Source organism: Podarcis filfolensis (genome assembly GCF_964270895.1).
Source record: "Podarcis filfolensis genome assembly, chromosome: 3".
NCBI lineage: Eukaryota > Metazoa > Chordata > Lepidosauria > Squamata > Lacertidae > Podarcis > Podarcis filfolensis.
The window spans coordinates 42,125,898-42,144,550 of record NC_139606.1 but is presented as its reverse complement, the minus strand read 5'-3'; the positions used below and the strand labels follow the sequence as shown (position 1 = coordinate 42,144,550).

General features: G+C 38.8%; 2 protein-coding genes across 8 annotated transcripts in view; one reads left to right on the top strand and one right to left on the bottom strand.

Annotated features, from left to right (window-relative positions):
- The window catches only part of ME1 (malic enzyme 1), a 113,743-nt gene that overhangs the window by 70,776 nt on the left and 24,314 nt on the right, over positions 1-18,653 (top strand). For both annotated transcript variants that reach the window (XM_083608236.1, XM_083608237.1), the window contains exon 7: positions 13,872-13,981. In XM_083608236.1, the coding sequence (XP_083464362.1) occupies positions 13,872-13,981 (110 nt within the window). The remainder of the gene's footprint in view (positions 1-13,871; positions 13,982-18,653) is intronic.
- PRSS35 (serine protease 35) overlaps positions 1-18,653 on the bottom strand; it is a 152,821-nt gene that overhangs the window by 112,860 nt on the left and 21,308 nt on the right. For 4 of the 6 annotated variants that reach the window (XR_014546816.1, XR_014546817.1, XR_014546818.1 and 1 more), the window contains exon 2: positions 499-623. The gene's annotated coding sequence lies outside the window, so the exon portion shown is untranslated. Of the gene's footprint in view, positions 1-498; positions 624-3,539; positions 3,590-18,653 lie in introns of all 6 variants that reach the window. The other 2 variants (XM_083608245.1, XM_083608244.1) reach the window with 2 other exon arrangements.

The window sequence follows — 18,653 nt, the reverse complement described above, 5'->3', positions numbered from 1 at the left end:
GATCACTCTAAGCCTCTTGTTGACTGGCTGGATGTGCATCGGTTTGTGTACGTTGAAATAAATAGGTTTCAGATTCTCCCCCGTGGACACCCATGAGTGGAGAAAGAGAAAAGCTGTCACAATCATCTCTTTAGCACCCTGAATGTGCACACATTCATGGTAAGCCATGGTTTGACCTAGTGTTACATGTGAACAACCTCTCTCTCTCTCTTTGTGTGTGTATATGTATGTGTATGTATATTTATACTGAAAAAATTATTTTGAAATAAGTCTTCACCACATAGCAATAAAACAAATCATTAACTAGGGGTGAACTACAGCAACCACAAAATAAGACAAACCAGGCACAATCATTCAAATTACTTCAGGTTACCATATTTTGAAAAGCAAAACACATTCTACTTGTAACTATGGATCACTTTGATGACTCTACCCATGAAAAAGAGGACATATGACAACCCTACATGCCGAATGTATTAGATAAACAAGCAAACTTACCCACATTAACCATATGGTAGCTTGGTCATCTGTACTGACAAGTTCTTCCCTTATATTTTTTTCTACTGGAGGCTATGGTGCATGGTGTGTTTCAGCAGCTTTTCCTTTGTGCAAAGGCTGTTGCTCTGTAAGTAGGGAACAGAGGCAGAAAGTAAATGGTTCCACAGTCCACCAGTTTAATGGTTAGAAGATAATGGTTACTGTACAATGTGGATGATTTGGCAGTTTGCACATCCAGGACAGGCTGTTCATCTGTGATAAGAGTCAACTTGTTCCCTGTTTGTGGAATTCTATTTCGAGCAAGGTTCACCTGGTGCCTTCATTATATATTTTTAGGCACCAGGAGAAAACATTCTTCTTCAACCAGGCCTTTTCTACAGCCTTTTAAATGTGTCTGTGGATGGGGGGGGGGCATTATTGTTTTGTTGTTTTGTTTTACTTACTTACGTGTTTTTAGCCTGTATTTTATTCTGTGAACTGCCCTGAGATCTTATGATGAAGGGCAGCATATAAATCTAATAATAATAATAAAAAGATACTTGTTGAGTCAATGCAGACATCTAATTGGTGTTACTGATTAGCCACATTTCACGTGATAAGCAATAGTGAGTAACCAAGAATTCAACTGTCTTCAGGGTGAATTCTAAATTGATTGTGTTGAATTAGCCTTGCTTAGTGCAAAATGCAAAGATTTTCCATTCCATGTGCTAATAAGAGCTGTGGGTGCTCGGAAAGGCACTAATCACTGGCACCATGGGGTTAATAAGCGTTTGGCTAAAATAGTTGAAAAGGTTACTCTCTCAGTTGATATGTTTGTTCAGTTGAGACTTGTTGGCAGATGATTTAAGTAAAGCAACAGAGGCTGTGTCAAATAACTGTATTTCACAGAACACATGGAATGATGAAACTGAACATAGCCTGTGCTCCAAAGAAAACTGCAATGACTAGCTTTAATTTTAAATGGGTGCTGCCATAGCTTAATCTGCAACAAAAAACAAAAACTGTTTAAAAACATTTGAAGGGTGTGGGCTTTTGTTCAGGTTTTTTGTTTGAGTGGAAGATTCATCCTAAGAAAAGCATGCCTTTTAAGTTGTTAAATACTGCCACTTTTATGTGGGGGGGATGTTGTAATGCTGTAGTGTTCATGAGGAAAATATGTGCTTACATTTAGCTGTTCAATCCCTTCTTAAGGAGTTAGTAGAACTGTGATATATTGGGAGTGGTGCAGTATATATAGAACTTCTATGGTGTCAGAGATTTTTGGCTATTTGCTGATTGAATAATGTTGTGCATGTATTTTGTGTCTTATCTGTATATGTACACATATAGTTGGGACAATGGAAAATGTGTTTGCTCTTGTTATTGATAGTAATAGGCAGACCCTCTCCTGCGCTATGTTCTGCTTAGAAGTGATCCAGTGGAAAAATAGCCTAGTGGATGTCTAGTGGAGTTCATCTAAACTCAATCCATTTTTTAAATGAATTAGATTTGAATTGGCGAGGCCCTGGAGATCTCCTCTCACTTGTATAGGTACATTTGGAGTCGCTTTCTTCCAAAGAATAAAACTTCATATAAAATAATAATCACGGGTCCATTTTCTGTCTTTTTGTATTCTGATCTGTTGTAAATCATGAATAGGAACAATAATGAATTCAGAGTTAGGTACTGAATATAATGATAGAATGACAACACGGCTGTATTTTTCCGCTTAACTCAGTATGATCCCTGAGCCTTTAGATGAAGGCTTTAGATGTCACTGAAGATTTATATACACAATCTCAGTGTGAAGTTTTTTCTTCCCTAGAGAGTGGAAGATTTTGGAACAGTAAGCATGTCTGCTATGTTGTGGTCTTTAATGTTTCAGTTTGTTCTAACAACTGCTCCCTTCCTACCTGACAAGTAGCACAGAAACTGAACCAAGATGTCCCGGAGGCTGCTTTGATTATAACTTGCATCTTCTCCTCAAACATGAGGAAGTGAAATAGGTGCAAAAAGGAGTTCATTGAAATTTTCTTTTGTTTTTATTCCTGGTTAGAACTGACCCCAGAATAATACAGAAGTGGGGGGGGGGGACGTAATTGGCTGAATACAAAGGACTCAGCAAGATGTTATCTTTGTCGTTTATTTTAGAGCAAAGTGATTAATACATTGCATGTGAGAAAGAGAAGGCCAGACATCTTTCCACAGACATCTGTTTATAATTTAAATACTGCAAGATATCTAAAAACACACAATGTATGGTGATTCTGACTCAGATCTGTAGCCACATACCCTGCTGTCCAAAGGATTGCTCTTACACTATTTTTTTCTTCTTGTATGTTCCCAGTGTCTTGTGTTTGGTTGACAAGTGATTCCCACCCCCATAAAGGCTCCCAATGAAAAAGTATAATGAAAACCTTGAGAATTTCTGTAGTTCTGCTGTAACTCTTTAATCACGTGACTACACTGGCTAACTTTAAAGTGCCAACGGAACTTTGTGCAGGAGTATGTGTGTGTGTATGTGAGAGCGCGCGCGCGCGAGAGAGAGAGATGGCCCCTTGAATTGTCAATCATGTAGCCATTTGTATATTCTGTTCCTTTCTTCAGATTTCCTCTTTTTTAGCTACTACAGTGGTACCTCCATTTACAAACATAATTAGTTCCAGGGGTCCGTTCTTAAGCCGAAACTGTTCTTAAACGTAGGCGCGTTTTCCCTAATGGGGCCTCCTCCGTTCGGATTCCGTTCGTCTCCCAGGGCAAAGTTTGCTAGCCGGAACACCTACTTCCGGTTTTGCGGAGGTCATTTCCCGAAGTGTTTGTTAACAGGACTGTTCTTAGACCGAGGTACCACTGTATTGTCTAATGACAGATAGTATTATCTCTACATATATACCTTAACAAATACATATTGTAGTAACACTGCTGTACAACTTGCAGGTACAATTGCCCAAGTCAACTGTTTAAATTTAATCTACATGGTTCAGGGTATTGAAACTGCGCTTATAGAACTGATTTGTTCCCACTGCAATTATTTATCTTCCTTTGAATCTGTAAGTGCTTACTTTGGATATCTCTGAAGGGCTGTTACTTGCAAAATATTACCTCCTCTCTACTGAAATAAATAAAACATTTTTTAGTCAAAACCTATATTTTGAACAGCTTTATCTCTGCACAGCTTTGTCCAGATGAGATCCAAGACAGCAATACTTTGCTGATTTTTGTAACTGTTATCACATTGTTAAAAATAGGACTGCGAGGGCAAAATGTTAAAAACAAGAGTATCTATGAAGTTTAAAATGTTAAAAACAGGGAATCTCAGCTAGTGATTACATTCTTAAATAAGGAATATCTATTAGGTTACATGGGGTTTTAGCATCCTGAAATAAGAAATGTCCATTATGTACCACAGACTAATACTGGTCAAGAACTAAAAGACACCCCCTTAAAATATGTAACACCTTTAAGAGCCTTCGTTTGCCAGTTGCTTCTTATTTAATGCTAGGATAGTATCCATATAACTTAAACCTAAATAGTTTCATGCACATTGCCGGTTTTGCATCACTTTTATCTCATATTGTAAGATCTGGTTTCCCCTTATGCCGGCAGGGTTGCAAGGTACAAAGAACATGTTGGCATATGTACATATGTTCTGGGAGCCAGTTGTAATGAAGATTGGTATAATTGTTGGCAAATAGGCTACTCTGGATGATAAGATATGTCTTTTATCCATTTTTGTTCATGCCAATGCTGACCTTACTTCTCAACGTTCAATTCTATATCAGTTGGTTGCCACTCATCTAGTGATCTCTCAAGGGTGGAAGGATGCATCTTGTTATTTTGTGGATCTATGGTTTAAAAACGTCATGTTCATTGCTGTTTCCGAAAAACTAACTCATAAAATATGTGCCTCCAGGGCTGCTGCAGAACCCTCTGACTTTGCTTCTGCTTAGAGTTCCATTTGGTTTATATGAGCAAACCATCTCATGGTTGGCACGTTCCCATTAAATAGGAGTTTATTTGGCAACATTCATGAAGATTTGGTATGTTTGGTACAAATATGAACCTTGTATTTCACTATAGAATATATTTTATGTCACACATTATTTTTTTTAGGCTTTGAATGATTATTATGATTACTATTTTATTATCTTGTAATTTTATTTGTCTTGTTTTTTGGCTGTTTTTAAGTACAGATAAGGTACTTAAGTACAGATAAAGTACCCACAAAATCAGCATTTAGCAGCAATCACCCCTTTGGAACCTTCTTCTTTGTTAAGGCTGCTTTTAAGGAAAGGGCTGGTCTTGTGATATTTAAAAAAAATAAAGAAAAAAATTAATATCCACACTGCAAAAATCATACCTGCTTTTGCCAAGTATTTAACACTTATATGGAATGAGAAAGTCAGTGAACAATTTTTATACATCTTACATCTACAGAATTTTTATGGGGCTCGGTAATCTTCTGTTGAGCTCAAAGTTGAGAATGGGGTACCTAGTGAGGCAGCCCCTGGTGCTACTTTGCCAAAAGTCAAGTCAGCTAAGCCACCATCACTGTCATGTTAAATGAGGATGGGAGGTGACATTTAGGCACATCTCACGGTCCAGGTTTTTAGAAAATTGCTGGTCTGTAATAAATAAATAAAAAAGGCCCTTGGTCTCTTGGTTTTTAGTTTGCTAGGAATCATACCAGATTCTAATAATATCCAGTAATTGTTACTACTTTCATTCTGTTCCAGAAGCAGAGGGATGTTTAAATGCTTTCTAGGTGAAGGCACAACAATTTCAGCAATATAAAATTGGCTAGATTCCTAGTTTTGCATTGAAAAGTAATAAAGCATGAGATACTGAGTGGAATCGTATGTCAGTAAAATTGTTCTACCTGAACAGTGTTGGAAGATTTTCACATCTACTAGACTGAATGCACTTCCAAGATCTCATTAACTCAATCCCTAGGGACAAGCCTTTCTGGACAGATAGATACAGTTACTACACATCTTTCCAGACCACAGTAGGGAGGAGGCATTTTAATCAAGATGTTTCCTTACTATTGTCTTTGATAATTTGAATCTGTGTTTGGAACAGTGGTACATTTTAAGCAGATCAAAATTAGCTAAGGCTGCAACTCTATACACTCTTTCCTGGAAGTAAAGCCCCACTGGAATGCCCTGGGACTTGCTTCTGAGGGAAAAAATGCATAAGGATTGTACTGTGAATGGCCATTCTGCTCATTGCCTATAAACAAAGCAAATGAGATGTAGGGGAAATAAATAACTGAATTCTTTCACTGGTATCATTGTAAAACTAATCTGAAATTGAGTAAATTATTGCCCATAACAGTATTAAAATTCTGGTGGCAAAGCAGATAGCCTAATTAGCTCAGTAATTGGTTCCCTGAATGGTACTGCTGGAAAGTTCTGAGCTGCCTATAATTCCACCTTTGGAAACAAAGGATATCAAATACTACCATGTTCCGCTCCTTGTGGGGGGCTCGGGAGGGGATCTTTTTGTATTTTTGAAAACAGGCAAAGGATAAGAGTATGTTTTCAGTACTTTGGGGGGAAATATATTCTATAAACATTTTGAAATAGAGACGCCCCAGAGATTATCATTTTATTTTATGCAACTGCAGCCATTAACCCTCCCCCTGCCCCATTTTCTTAGCACAAAGGAAAACTAGATGACTGAGATTTCTAAACCTATACTTGAGCCTCAACATTACATTACTTGATATAGTGAAGTCACACATGCTTGCTGTTAGACACATAATGAAATATTTACTATTATGTATACAAACAGTGATTGATTTTATTATTTAAGATATATTATGATTGTATAAAATGGATCCAAGTGCTACATTTTGCAAGCTAGACATGGCATGGTTTTCTAATTTTAACACATAGTCCATATGTATGTACTCTCTCAGAATGCCTGATATCAATTGTTAGCTTGCTTCAATTAATTCCCAATTTAGTAGGCCTTGTGCAGATGCCACAACCTTCATCAAGAGCTTTTCAAGGCTTCTCCCCCTTCTGAAACAAACCCCATTCCCTTTTCATTGTTAATGGTTCAGCTGCTTTCAAGCTCTGCTTGTAAGTCCATAGAGCCAACAAAAGTTGGCTTAGCTAAGTGTGATTTGTGGTTGTCATGACACTCCCTGCCTCACACTTCTTGTAGCTTGTACAAAGAATTTGGAAGGGTTGCTTTTTGTGCATTTGTGCTGTGCTTTTTGCCCTAGACAATAAGACACTTTTTTGCCTTCTGCGAAAGCAGAAAAGGCCCAAAACAAACAAACAAACAAACAAACAAACAAACAAACAAACAAACACCACCCTGTTTCTCCTCTCATAGAGAAAGGGTGTTTTCTTTGCCATTGCATTGGGCTGCTTCAAGAAAAGCCCATCATGGAGGCAGCAAAACCATTTCTCTTGTTCTCCAAGAACTCTGCAGTTCACAGAGAATTCAGGACAAGGAATGGGGTCTTTGGGTTAGGAGTCTGGGGCAAGATAGTGACCAAAGGGGATAAGGATGGTTCCTAATCTCTTTACCATGATGAAAAGGTTGGGACATATAACAGCTACACCTAGGTGGAGATTCTACAGCATGTCTGCTCCATTCACATAAAAAGCATAGGAAACATATGCAAGAAGAAGAGGCTGTAGGGAAAGGGACACGCTCGCTACTAGATTTATTTATTAAATAAATACTTGCTGCATTCCACTGCTTTAACCAATTTTATGCTCGTCTGTTATTGGTGAGGGGAAACTTCTCAAAACAGTGGAACATAGTGAGGTATGGAGATGGAGGGCTGGGGTTCTCTTTCCTCCCTCATATACTTCTTTGTGTACAGGGTAGACTTCCCACCACTTTACATGTGAACGGAGAAGTCCAATGCATGGCTGCCCCAAAATATCTAGGTTGGCTGTAGGCCTTGTGAAAGAAAAATTAAAATATGTCAGTTCTGAAGCTGACAAACACACCTTCCTTAATTAGACAGTTTTCCTTTCTTCCTACCTAGTCTAACCTGGAGCTAGAGGTAGTCGTGGTCACTGAGAGAAAGAGAAGGATGGGACTGCTTTTAGCACATATGCAAATCAGTCCTACTGTCGGAAGCAGAGTAGATTGCCTCCAGAACACTGAGCTGGATACAAGTGGGGTTTTGCTTGGGTGAAGTACCTGGGTTGTGTCGTCCCCACCTTCCACCTCTGAGTGTGACAAATTTTGGTTAAACACTGAGGTATCTATGACAACTTCTAAGAAATATTTCATGTATAGGTTTTGATTTACTAATCCGCACTTTTAGAAAACAATCTTAACATTCAGAGTCTTCATACAATATGTAGATATGTTTGGCTTGTGTCCAGAAACATAATACTGGAGGAACGTATTTTTATCCTGCTCTGATGGTCTCAAGGGCTTACATTAATAAGAAATGACTTGTCTGAGTCATAAGTTAAAATTCAATACTTTTCAAAATAAGGGATGGCAATTAATCCAAAACAAATAAGCACCTTGGGTGAAAACGAAGTAAATCATGCTGTGAGTAGACCCATTGATCTAAATAGGTCTACTCTGAGTATGATTATTATTGGATATTACCCTTTATCTATTGCAGGCATATTTTATTTTAAAATAAATAATGTAAACATATAAGGGGATTAATCTTCAAATAAGGACAATATGTTTTAAGTGGCAAATATGAAACAATATACTTATAGTTTGATCCATAATAAATGGGTCAAGAGTGCATCTTTTCTTAAGTTTTTAATTCTTGTAGATGCAGTATCAGAATAGTCTTAAGAAAATGAAAAGGAATGAAATTGGCTGGCTATTACGCCTGATATTCCTAATCTTAAGCCTATAGTTTTATCTGATATTTTGAGATGTCTAATTCTAGTCTTCAGGTTACTTAGCTTTGGATGTCACCATAACTGACTTTGGCAGTCTCCTGCTTAAGTCTGCCAAACCTGCAGTTTAGTCCCATGGCTTTTTGCCAAGGAGCGGTCGAGCCACCCTTTGTGAGGTCTGCTGGCCATGCAGAATACAAGAAGGCAAATTCACAGGTTGATAAGTAAAACCTTAAGCTTACTAAAGGGTGGTTTGTTTGTTTTTAGTAAGCCTGACTGTACCTTATTCACAGCTGATATAACTGTTACAATTTAGTTTGGTCTGTTTAAAAAATCAGTACTGTATGGTAGTACTGTAAAATACTTAACAATAACAATCTCCATTTTGAGGATACAGCTACCTTCTTTAATTTCCATGGACTTTGCAGGAGAACTGATACACAATACCTTTGCCAAGTCATATTGTGGCGGTGGAGAAAAGGAAGGCATAGAGAATGCATGCAATCCCAGAAATCCAGACTGCATGTTTATAACTGTTGTTATTAAGAACTTATTTTGCTCAAGAGATAATAAGCTAATTGCAAGTGCCTCTAGCTCGGAAATCCTGAAAACCAAGGTTTCCTCAGTTAAAATCTTATTTTCTGAATATCGTACTGTTTACAAAGAACATATGGTGCTTATTTAATATTTTTCTTAAGCCAAAATTGACTTCACTGTAGCTCTGCTGTCTTTCAGCATCATAGCCCAAAATTGTATTGCGATAAAGGAATGAAATAATAATTATTAATATAGTATTGAAAGAAGGAACTTTACAAGAGCTTTAGAAGGTCCTTGCCAAAACAGATTATAAAAAACAAAATAAAACAAAATGAATAGATATTGCATTAGTACTTGGATCATAGCAGTAACAAAAAACTGAGAAAGGAAGCAAAAAGGACTGAAGTAGTGAAGGGAATACAGAGTAGACTTGTGCAAATAATGGTACTTCTTAGTATAGATGGTAAAAGGAACACCTATGAAGTGCCTTCTATTATATATCTACAATACCATTTACATAATGAAATGTGAACTTCTCCTAAGGCTATTTAAAGCTCTGAGGAGAAACCATACATCTTCACAATGTCTCATGTATGGCTTGCAATGATTGCTGTGTATAACAGTGCTGATTGCTATGTTGAGGTGTAGCATAGTGTATATCCTGTGTTCTGAGTGAAAGTTACAAAATTTCCTGTTTTCAGATTTTTCTTCTTCATAATTTGAATTACTTGGACAATGTGTCCACAACATTTCAAGTTTCTGTTGTGAAAACGTATAAAGTTGTTTGAACCCAGAGAAGTGTGAGCATTATTCCACACATGGAACAGGGTTTTGGCTTGTCTCTTTTCTGCTGCAACAGTGTGTGATGTGATGAGAGAGGAATTTGTGGAAATGGTGATTCCTCCTTGAACAAACTGAAGTGCCTTCTTTTATATATCTACATATTATCTCCAGCCGTACACACTAGGGTAGTGCACTGGATTTGGACAAAGGCTTAAGACAAGTTGGAATGTATTTGTGGAAAACTGAGCACATCTGAGGTTAAACAGGAGCTTTACGAAGCTGCACAATTCAGAGCAAAGCCTCCTGAAGTGTTTCGTCCATCTAGGTATCAAATAAATGCTGTGGACAGTATACAACCCCCCCCCTTAAGTTTACTACGTATATAAGGAAGATGTTGGAATGTGAGGTAAGAGGGAGAATCTAACTTTAGGAAAATACCAGGATCAGGAAGGTGCAGAGGGAGTTCCTTCATAACTTGCAATCAAGGTGATTTATTTTATCTGGTCCTGTGCTTTGGGGTCCAAATATGATCAGTGCACACCCCTAATACATACACACTTAAAAATGTAAAATTTAGAATAGAAGACAAGAAGTTAGTCATAAAACAGTTCTGGGTGTAGTTTGTTGCTAGCACATGTGTGCTGTGTGCAGAAAGGTTCTGGACATCTCCAGTTAAACCATGCCATGTAAAATATAGCTATGATTGCCAAAATATTAATATTAATCAGGCTGGGGAAGGTATCTGCATGAGACCTTGGAGAGTTTAGCATTGAATTTGCTGAAACAGTGATTTGACTTGGTGTATAGCAGCAACTTATGTTTAAGAGAGAAATTATGGTTATGTTTAATAAAAGAGATAAGGGGCTTAACAAGAAGAGAATTGGATGAATGAAGACCCTGCACTGAAGAAAATAGAAATAATAGAAGGGGGAAATGTGCTGGACTTTTATTACTGAGATTCTTTAGTAACAGCAAACCCCTCAAAACATGGGGTGGTGGACTAAAATTGATTCATTGAAATCTCAGTGAACCTGAAGGAAGCAAGAGATCACAGCACCAGATGGGAAAGAGGACAACAATTATGACTAAGAAGCAGTGAGGATCAGGGAATCCAGATGTTCTGTGACTCATACCGCTTCCTAGGCTTTGGGGCAGCAGAAATCCAATTATTGGTATCAACTTAGAACAGTACTTCGTAATGGAAAAAAATCCATTGCAAACTGACCCAAGTTTATTGTGGAAAGAGCTCATTGTTATAGGGATGGTCAGCTCTAGGCAGAGGCTCTGTGAGAAGGAGTTGCTAGGGCAAGTACATCAATAATCCCAAGGGTAAAGAGGGTAAGTGTTTCTTAGAACAGGGATGGCTACTCCCCAGTTTGCAGAGTTTTCTGGCAAAATATTTTGTTTGTTGGCAAAATAATAATCATATTACTACTACTACTGGACACAGTGATGGGGTGGGTAGAGCTCAGAAGCCTGCTAGGGCTGTAAATTGCCTGATCTCATCATCAGGTTGTTAATTTGTTCACTGGAGAGGGATCAATAGCCCTCTCCCTAACTCATCTGCACAAATCAGCTAAGAAGGAGGGAACTATGTGTCTGTGTGTATGCCTTGTTGGGAGATTCTATTCCACCTTTTGTTGCAGACATGGGATTGTTGCGTGTCACATGTCTGTTTACATTCCAGCACAGACTGCTGGGTCCCATGAGCGGAACTTACGCTCTGTATATTGCTTTTGTTTTGAATCTGTCTCCGAGAAGACTGCAAGGAGAGACGACATGTTTCTTTGTTCTGATTTATGTAAAATAAATCCATAGTTTTAGTACGTATCCACAGCCTCAGCCTCTTCTGTTGTGCATTTACACTGCTACGTATAGTGTGCTCAAGGCAGCAAGCTTGAGTCGCTGATTTACGTTAGAGCCAGAGGTCTATGAATCTCCGCAGCGTGACGGCTGAGAGGGGACGATCCAGCTGGGGGCTAGCCAGCTGGCCTTTCAACCCCTGGATGCCGACATGCCTGCCTTGTGTGTGTGCATCTACATGTGTGAGTGTAGGGTGGCCATACCCACTTTTAGACCCACCCACTGCTGGCGTGCAGCCTCCAGAACATCAAGAATATCAAAATACCTAAAGTTGGTCCTATGTGTTAGAGAATGTGCCCCTCAAACATGGATTTTATTGTTTTATACTGTTTTAGGCAGCAAAGATAGTCACAGTGGGAGAGAAACTGGACAGACTAAATTCAAGGTTAAGATTTTCAAAACATTTTGATTTGAAATTCAGAGAAATGTTTATGTATTCTTGCTTGGTTAAACTAACTGGTCACCTTTTATGGCACTGTGAAAAAGGGGGTTTCATTGACAGATATTGCTCCATAAAACGTATGGGAAATCTGCGTACCAGGAAAGTACTCTGAGTTGATAGTTCTATATAAATGGAACGTAGTGGGGCTTATTCCAGAATAAATGTACATAATATTGAGCTGTGATCCAAAAAGTATGAGAAAAGTGGAAACTGTTCGATTCTTTACGCTTCCAGTCTACTATATATTTTAGAAAGTTGTCTGTCCTCTCTGTATTTGGGCACCTGTTAAGATATTGTAACCAAATGTTGGTTCCTGAGATGAAGGAGCAGGATTTTGTCTGTCTTCAGATATACAGTGGGACACCATTTCAATAAAGATGTCAGACAGCACTGATTTTAACCACTGCACATATTTTTTGGTTTCTTAGAGTTCTTGAGCAGTGCTGGGTATGAGGCTGCTAATGCTTTAATAACACCCACATTTTTATTTCAAGGAATAATTCACAGTTATGTAATACAGATCTTATAACATTACTAGCATTTTTAGAAGATTATGTGACATTTATTTCTCCCCAGCATACTCAAATAATAGTAAAATTATAGAGTGCCTCTAATATTCTTGGAAGAGTTTAACTTTTTTGGTTTGACCCTTCCAAGAAGCCATTGTGGTGCAAATTTTTAAAAGGCACAGTGACGTCGATGTTATTTCAATCTATTTATTATAAGATGCCTTTCTATCTCTTCATCATAGCATAAGTAGATGTTAGAAAGTGCAGGTCTGCTAATTTGGGCTCTATACTATCTTTGTTATCTGGTGGTACCATGTTATTTAATGATGAGTGGTGAAAAGCATCACAAAATGTAAAAAAACAAAACCAGATGAGGATATTTTGTTGAGAAGTGCTGAAATGGCATGACAGCTGAAGAGCCATACAAATATTTTGGGAAAAACCTCAATTCAGAAGCTAATTTGAGGCCTGCTTTAGATATTAATTGAAAGCTCTAACTTTTTGGTTATACATGCATTTCCTCTGAAGCAAAAACAGATTGCTAAAGGTTATGGTAAATGTTGTCTTGGTTGTTAGCTCCATAGGGAAAGTACCCATGCCATTAGTAGATTGTAGCCTTAGAACTCAGTCTACTGAGTGTTGACACTGTGCAAGATTTAGTAACTGCTGTAAGACCTACTGGGATGTGGGACTAATTAGATTGTACTGTTCCCTAAACCATCTTTACAGTGTTATTTAATATAGGAGGGTGTGGATGATTATACTGGAATAAAATATGTGTATAACCAGTGAATGTAGCATTTCTCCCCCATATAAAAGTAATAGTATAATGTGTGGGGCATTTTGAGTGAGAAGGATTGCTAGTATATCTCATGATGCTGCAGGCATAATGGGACTGTGTAAGTGTTAATGTACGTATCTACATAGGTGCTATTTCAAGTGATTGTATATCATAGGTTCCAGCTTTGTTTCCTCATCTGTATAACTATAATAGCATAGGTTGTTCCTCCACAGAAATAAAATCCATGCAAATGATTAACAGATCTATGTAGAGGATTAATAAGAATAACCAATTTCGCTTTTAATCCAATCTGAAAGCAGTAACAGAGTTTGTTTGGTGATTTTCAAATAGATCTAGCTGCAGCAGGTGACCTAAGCCAATGATCTTTCAATTTTAATCCTACTTATCGCAGGTCCGGATACCATATTCTTTCTAGGAAAAGGTGCAAGAAGTTAATTGAAATGAGTAGGAATGTTTTAAAGCACTTCTTGAAAATTAATAATAAGGGAGACAGAGCTCACTAGGAAGGCAGTCCACAAACGCATTGCTCAACTATAGCATAAGGCAGGTGACCAGCATATTACAACTTAAGTTTGTTATTTCTGTTTTAAGTTTATGATATTTTGTATCCCTAGGTATGGCAGAAACTGCCTCATTCAGTTTGAGGATTTTGCTAATACAAATGCATTCCGTCTTCTGAATAAATATCGCAACCTATACTGCACTTTCAACGATGACATTCAAGGTAATAAAATATATCTATTGTTCTAGTTAAAGAGAAAAACTGTCAACTTTAATAATTTTGTATGTAAATAAAATATATATCCAGTTAGGTTATTCAGTTGTGCTTGAGGAGATTCATAGAATGACCATTTAAGGTCAGAGGCCATCATTAGTTTGGTTGAGGGATGGTATAACTGCTTGCAATGTCATTGAAATATTGTGTGCAAGTAATATTGTGGGATTTTTTGTTTGTTTTTATTCTAAGAATATATGTGCTGGTACAGCAAGATTAAGGATTAGATTGTTAGTCACATATTCCTTCTCTGCTTCAACATTTTAAAGCCAAACTCCTGTTAATTTGGTGTGTTTGGAATTTCTCCAGTTTTAGTTAAGATGTGAAAAAGGCTGAAATAAAATGACCTACCCAGCTCATTTTTTCAGATGTAGAAGAAATTCTTCTACAGATCCTGGGTGATGACACAGTAAAAGAGCAACACGAAGGTTGCACATAGGTTAATGAGCACTTGAGGAAATTGCAATGCCCCAAACTCTGGCAATAAAAGTAGCATCAATTTAGTGATGCGTGACAGATGTGCACACTAAGACATCTTTGATAACTTTATTTTGCAGACAGTGGACTGCACAGTGTCTGGAAATCAAGATACTTTAAATGTGTTACAAAGTATAAATGGATACTGAGGAGTCATGCCTATTCTTACAGCTCAGTCATGAGGAGAGAATAATGATTATTGGTTGGGAAAATGTGGGTTGTATTCAACAGCAACTACAACTGTGGATTGTATTCAACTTGTGCAAGTGCAACGGAACTTCCCCTCCTTTTCCTCTCCCTGTGTGGACACCAAAGCTGCTCTGAGGGTTCCTTCAACTCACTGGAGCAGATCTGAAATGTGTAGGGCGTGTGTAAGGGAGACAGGGGGGGAATCCTGTTGCACTTAATTTTTGTACAGGCAGTGATTTAGTTGGCTATAAACCTAAAATACCCATATACACTGCATTTCCCATTCTACTGCGCAAAATGCAATAAATACTGCAATCCCATGTGGAGGGCCAATCATGTGGGTCTTTCAAGAGCAATGGGGAAGATGCATTGATTGGTTCTGCCCACAAGGTTGCAATATCTACACAATTTCCTTACTGGCATGAGATCTCTCACAAAAGGAAAGTGGCTCCCACGTGACTGCAAATGTGTGAAAGGAACTGGAATGATTTGCTTTGAACAGTAGAGACCCAGATTTGAATTTGTGCCCAAGGACTAAAGCTTGAGCAAATTGTTGCCTCACAGCATAACTTTTGTGCAAGAAGGTTGTGCAAATAAGTATTGCTCAGCAACTTTGAACATAGAGAAGTACCATGGAAAAAGCTATTTGTCTAATCCTATATACGAATGGACTTGAATGCAATTGCTAGCAGAAACAACTGTGCCTAGACAATTGCATGTTGGTGGTGGTGGCAGTTTTCTCTCACCTCTGCCTCAAATATGCTTATCTTCATTTGCATATTTGTGTATGCTGGAGGGGCTGGAGTATAGAGATTTGCTACAGCAAATGTATGCCTGGTAATAAGTGAACAAGGCAACAGAACCAGATTGTCTGGGGATATCTGATGTTTCCAGTCTGCTTCTCCTGGTATTTATTAAGTGGTGAATGGCAGTGTCTGGTCCTGGCAAAAAGAACTGATTAAGTTTGAAAGGTTTGTTTGGGAGGAATTCAATATCATGCAGTTACAAAGCTTCCCTCAGTGCAGGCATTTCTGCTTCCTCGATGGAACAATCTCCCCTCTCCTCCCTCTATGTGCTGTTCTGGTGGTTCTCCCACCAGAACCAAGTTCTGAAGGTGCAGGGAACACATGAGGGGAGTGGGGAAAGCCCAATTATGCTAGCTAAGTCCTTGTGCAGGCTTCCACTAGTGGAACCAGTTAGTTAGTTAGTTAGTTAGTTAGTTAGTTAGTTAGTTAGTTAGTTAGTTTATTTTATTTAAACTCCACCTTTCCTCGTATGAGCTCAAGGTGGTATAAATAATTTTCCTCTCATTATTTTTTAAGTAAAATATCTATACTATTATTACAGAGCAATTCTATACATCAATTAGGCAAGGATGCCCACACCTGTGCTGGTGGAAAAGCCACTATATACAGGCTCAGCTTAGGAGGGAAGAGGAAAGCTGTGTGGTGTAGTGGTTAGAGTGCTGGTTTGGGACTGGGGTACCTCAGGTTCAGATTCCCACTCATTCATGAAGCTCACTAAGGGACATGGGCCACCAGTCTTCATCTTTCAGCCTGATCTGCCTCCTGGGGTTGATATGTAAATTAACACACCACATAGTTCCCCAGAGAGGAAAGGTGGGATAAATCAATATCCCCAAATGGTGCATCCTTGGGAAAACAATCAAAACCCACTAATCAGGTATTGTGCTAACCACTGCTGTTTTTCTAGAAAAAGAGGGTGCCAGAACTCACTATGAACACCTCCCTTGTTCTCCTAGAATGGCAAGGATGCCCACCTGAGAGGTGATGGAACTGAGTTCCCATAAGTTCCCCCTGTAAAAAATGCCCTGGTGCTTGTGATGATGCTTGCATGCCACTCACTGATAGAGAGAGCCAGTGAATGACAGAGATTCCCCACCCTCCAGCATACCACCTGACACCACCACATATATAGCAATGCCACAACAATGCAATCCATCAGCCCTGGTTGTACTACAGGCAGGGTTTGGGTGCTCTTCACAATTACTGTATGGCAGCACAACACATGAAAGGGAAGAAATGGAGCCCACGCAACACAGCACTCAGGTAGTTGCATCTGCAGAAAGCTCACATAACCCTTTAATAACAAGGGTTAAAGACCTACCAAGGAAGGGGAAGCCAAGCAGTCAAAGGGAATGGTCAGGATATGGAACAAAGGGCACCAGCACATACTGATAGCAGCATTCTCTAGTGACTCACTGCACAAGGTACAAATTTGGGAAGCATGAGATGAGAAACTGAGACCTGCTGGGGGAAGAGGCAACATGCTGCCACTCGCTTTTTGCATGCTTGGTCAAAAAACCAAAAACAAAACCCACACACATAACTCACAACGCCATGTCAGAGACAAAAGAGAACAGTAGGAGGAACAATTTTGACAGCGGAAGAGCTCCACCAACATAATATGGTGGTGTCATATCTTGCATTCTGTCATGTAGCTAGGCTTCCATTAAATTCCTCTGATTCCTCTGCCAAAAGAGCTTATGCATAGGATTGCACTATTAATCTCTCCTGCTACCGGCTGCAATAATTATTGGCTGTGTGGTGTGTTAATTTCATTTTCAAGCAGAAAAAGTTTGATAGCCAAGATGAACAATGTTTTTTGTTTCTTGCCAACTCTCATAGTGCTTACTGTTGATACAAGTTTTGCTTGCTTTAGAATTACAATATTTGTCTTTTAGGAATGAACCTGAAGACACAATTAGGTTGTTTTATATAAACTGTTTTCTATTAATAGTAGTCATATGGATTTTTGTGTGCTAGTAAAATGTTTACTGCAAATGTTGAATTCTTTGGCTTGCCTGCTCAGCTGTTTCTATTTCCCAGGCTCTTGTCTCATAACTTATTTTCAGTGTTTCTTACATCTGTCTTTCAAAGTGTGCAGATTGCAAGACTATGCCATAGCCAACAGCATTCATTGCCCAATATACTGAGTAGTGACAGACAGATCAATCCAAGGTTCCAGAAGAGACTAAAGGAGTGGAGTCAAGCAGTGAATCCACTGCCATGTCTGAAGCCCTGCTATTCTTGCTGTCTAGGGTAGAAGGGGAGGACGATTTTACAGTTCTTGCCTATGTTTGCTCCAGGCTACTTGAAAAGGTGCTCACTTTGGATGCATCAACAGCTCTGCTCCACACTGCTCCTGTTTTGCAGCCTTGTGATAGTTACTGCCATTGGGAACACCACTGGTAGTAGCGTGTGCTTTGCTACAATTTTGGCGGATGTATTGGGGATGCCCTGTAGAGATGGAGCCCTGGCCAGCAGAATCTGGTGGAGCAACAGGTCGACCTCATCCTAACCCCACCCTGTGGCGTGGATCGGGGTTACAATGACTCTGTTATTGTAGCTAGTTGGATGCATGTCTCCTAAGAAACTTGACATTCTTATCTCAAAGGGCATTGGAAACTATTACAGTCATACCTCGGGTTGAAATAGCTTCAAGTTAAGTATTTTTGGGTTGCGCTCCGCGGCAACCCGGAAGTAACAGAGTGTGTTACTTCTGGGTTTCGCTGCTCGCGCATGCGCAGACACTCAAAATGACGTCACACGCATGCGCGGAAGTGGTGAAACGCGACATGCGCAGTCGCATCTTACGTTTACTTCAGGATGCGAACGGGGCTCCGGAACGGATCCTGTTCGTATCCAGAGGTACTACTGTATTTGCTTTTACTTTAGCCACTGATTCTACTTTAGCTCCTTAATTTTAAACATTTTTATTTAATTTAATATTATTGTACAATAATAAGGACTAAAGAATAGTAATAGAAAAAGAGGGGTCATAACAGATAGCAATAATACATTGTGATAGAGAGTTAAATGAATGTAAATGAATTATATCATCTGCTACTTTTGAGAGGGAAGAAGGGGCATTCAGAGTTATCAATTTAAGGATTCTAGCTTTGTTGAGCTTGGGATTCAACCTCAAGAATAAA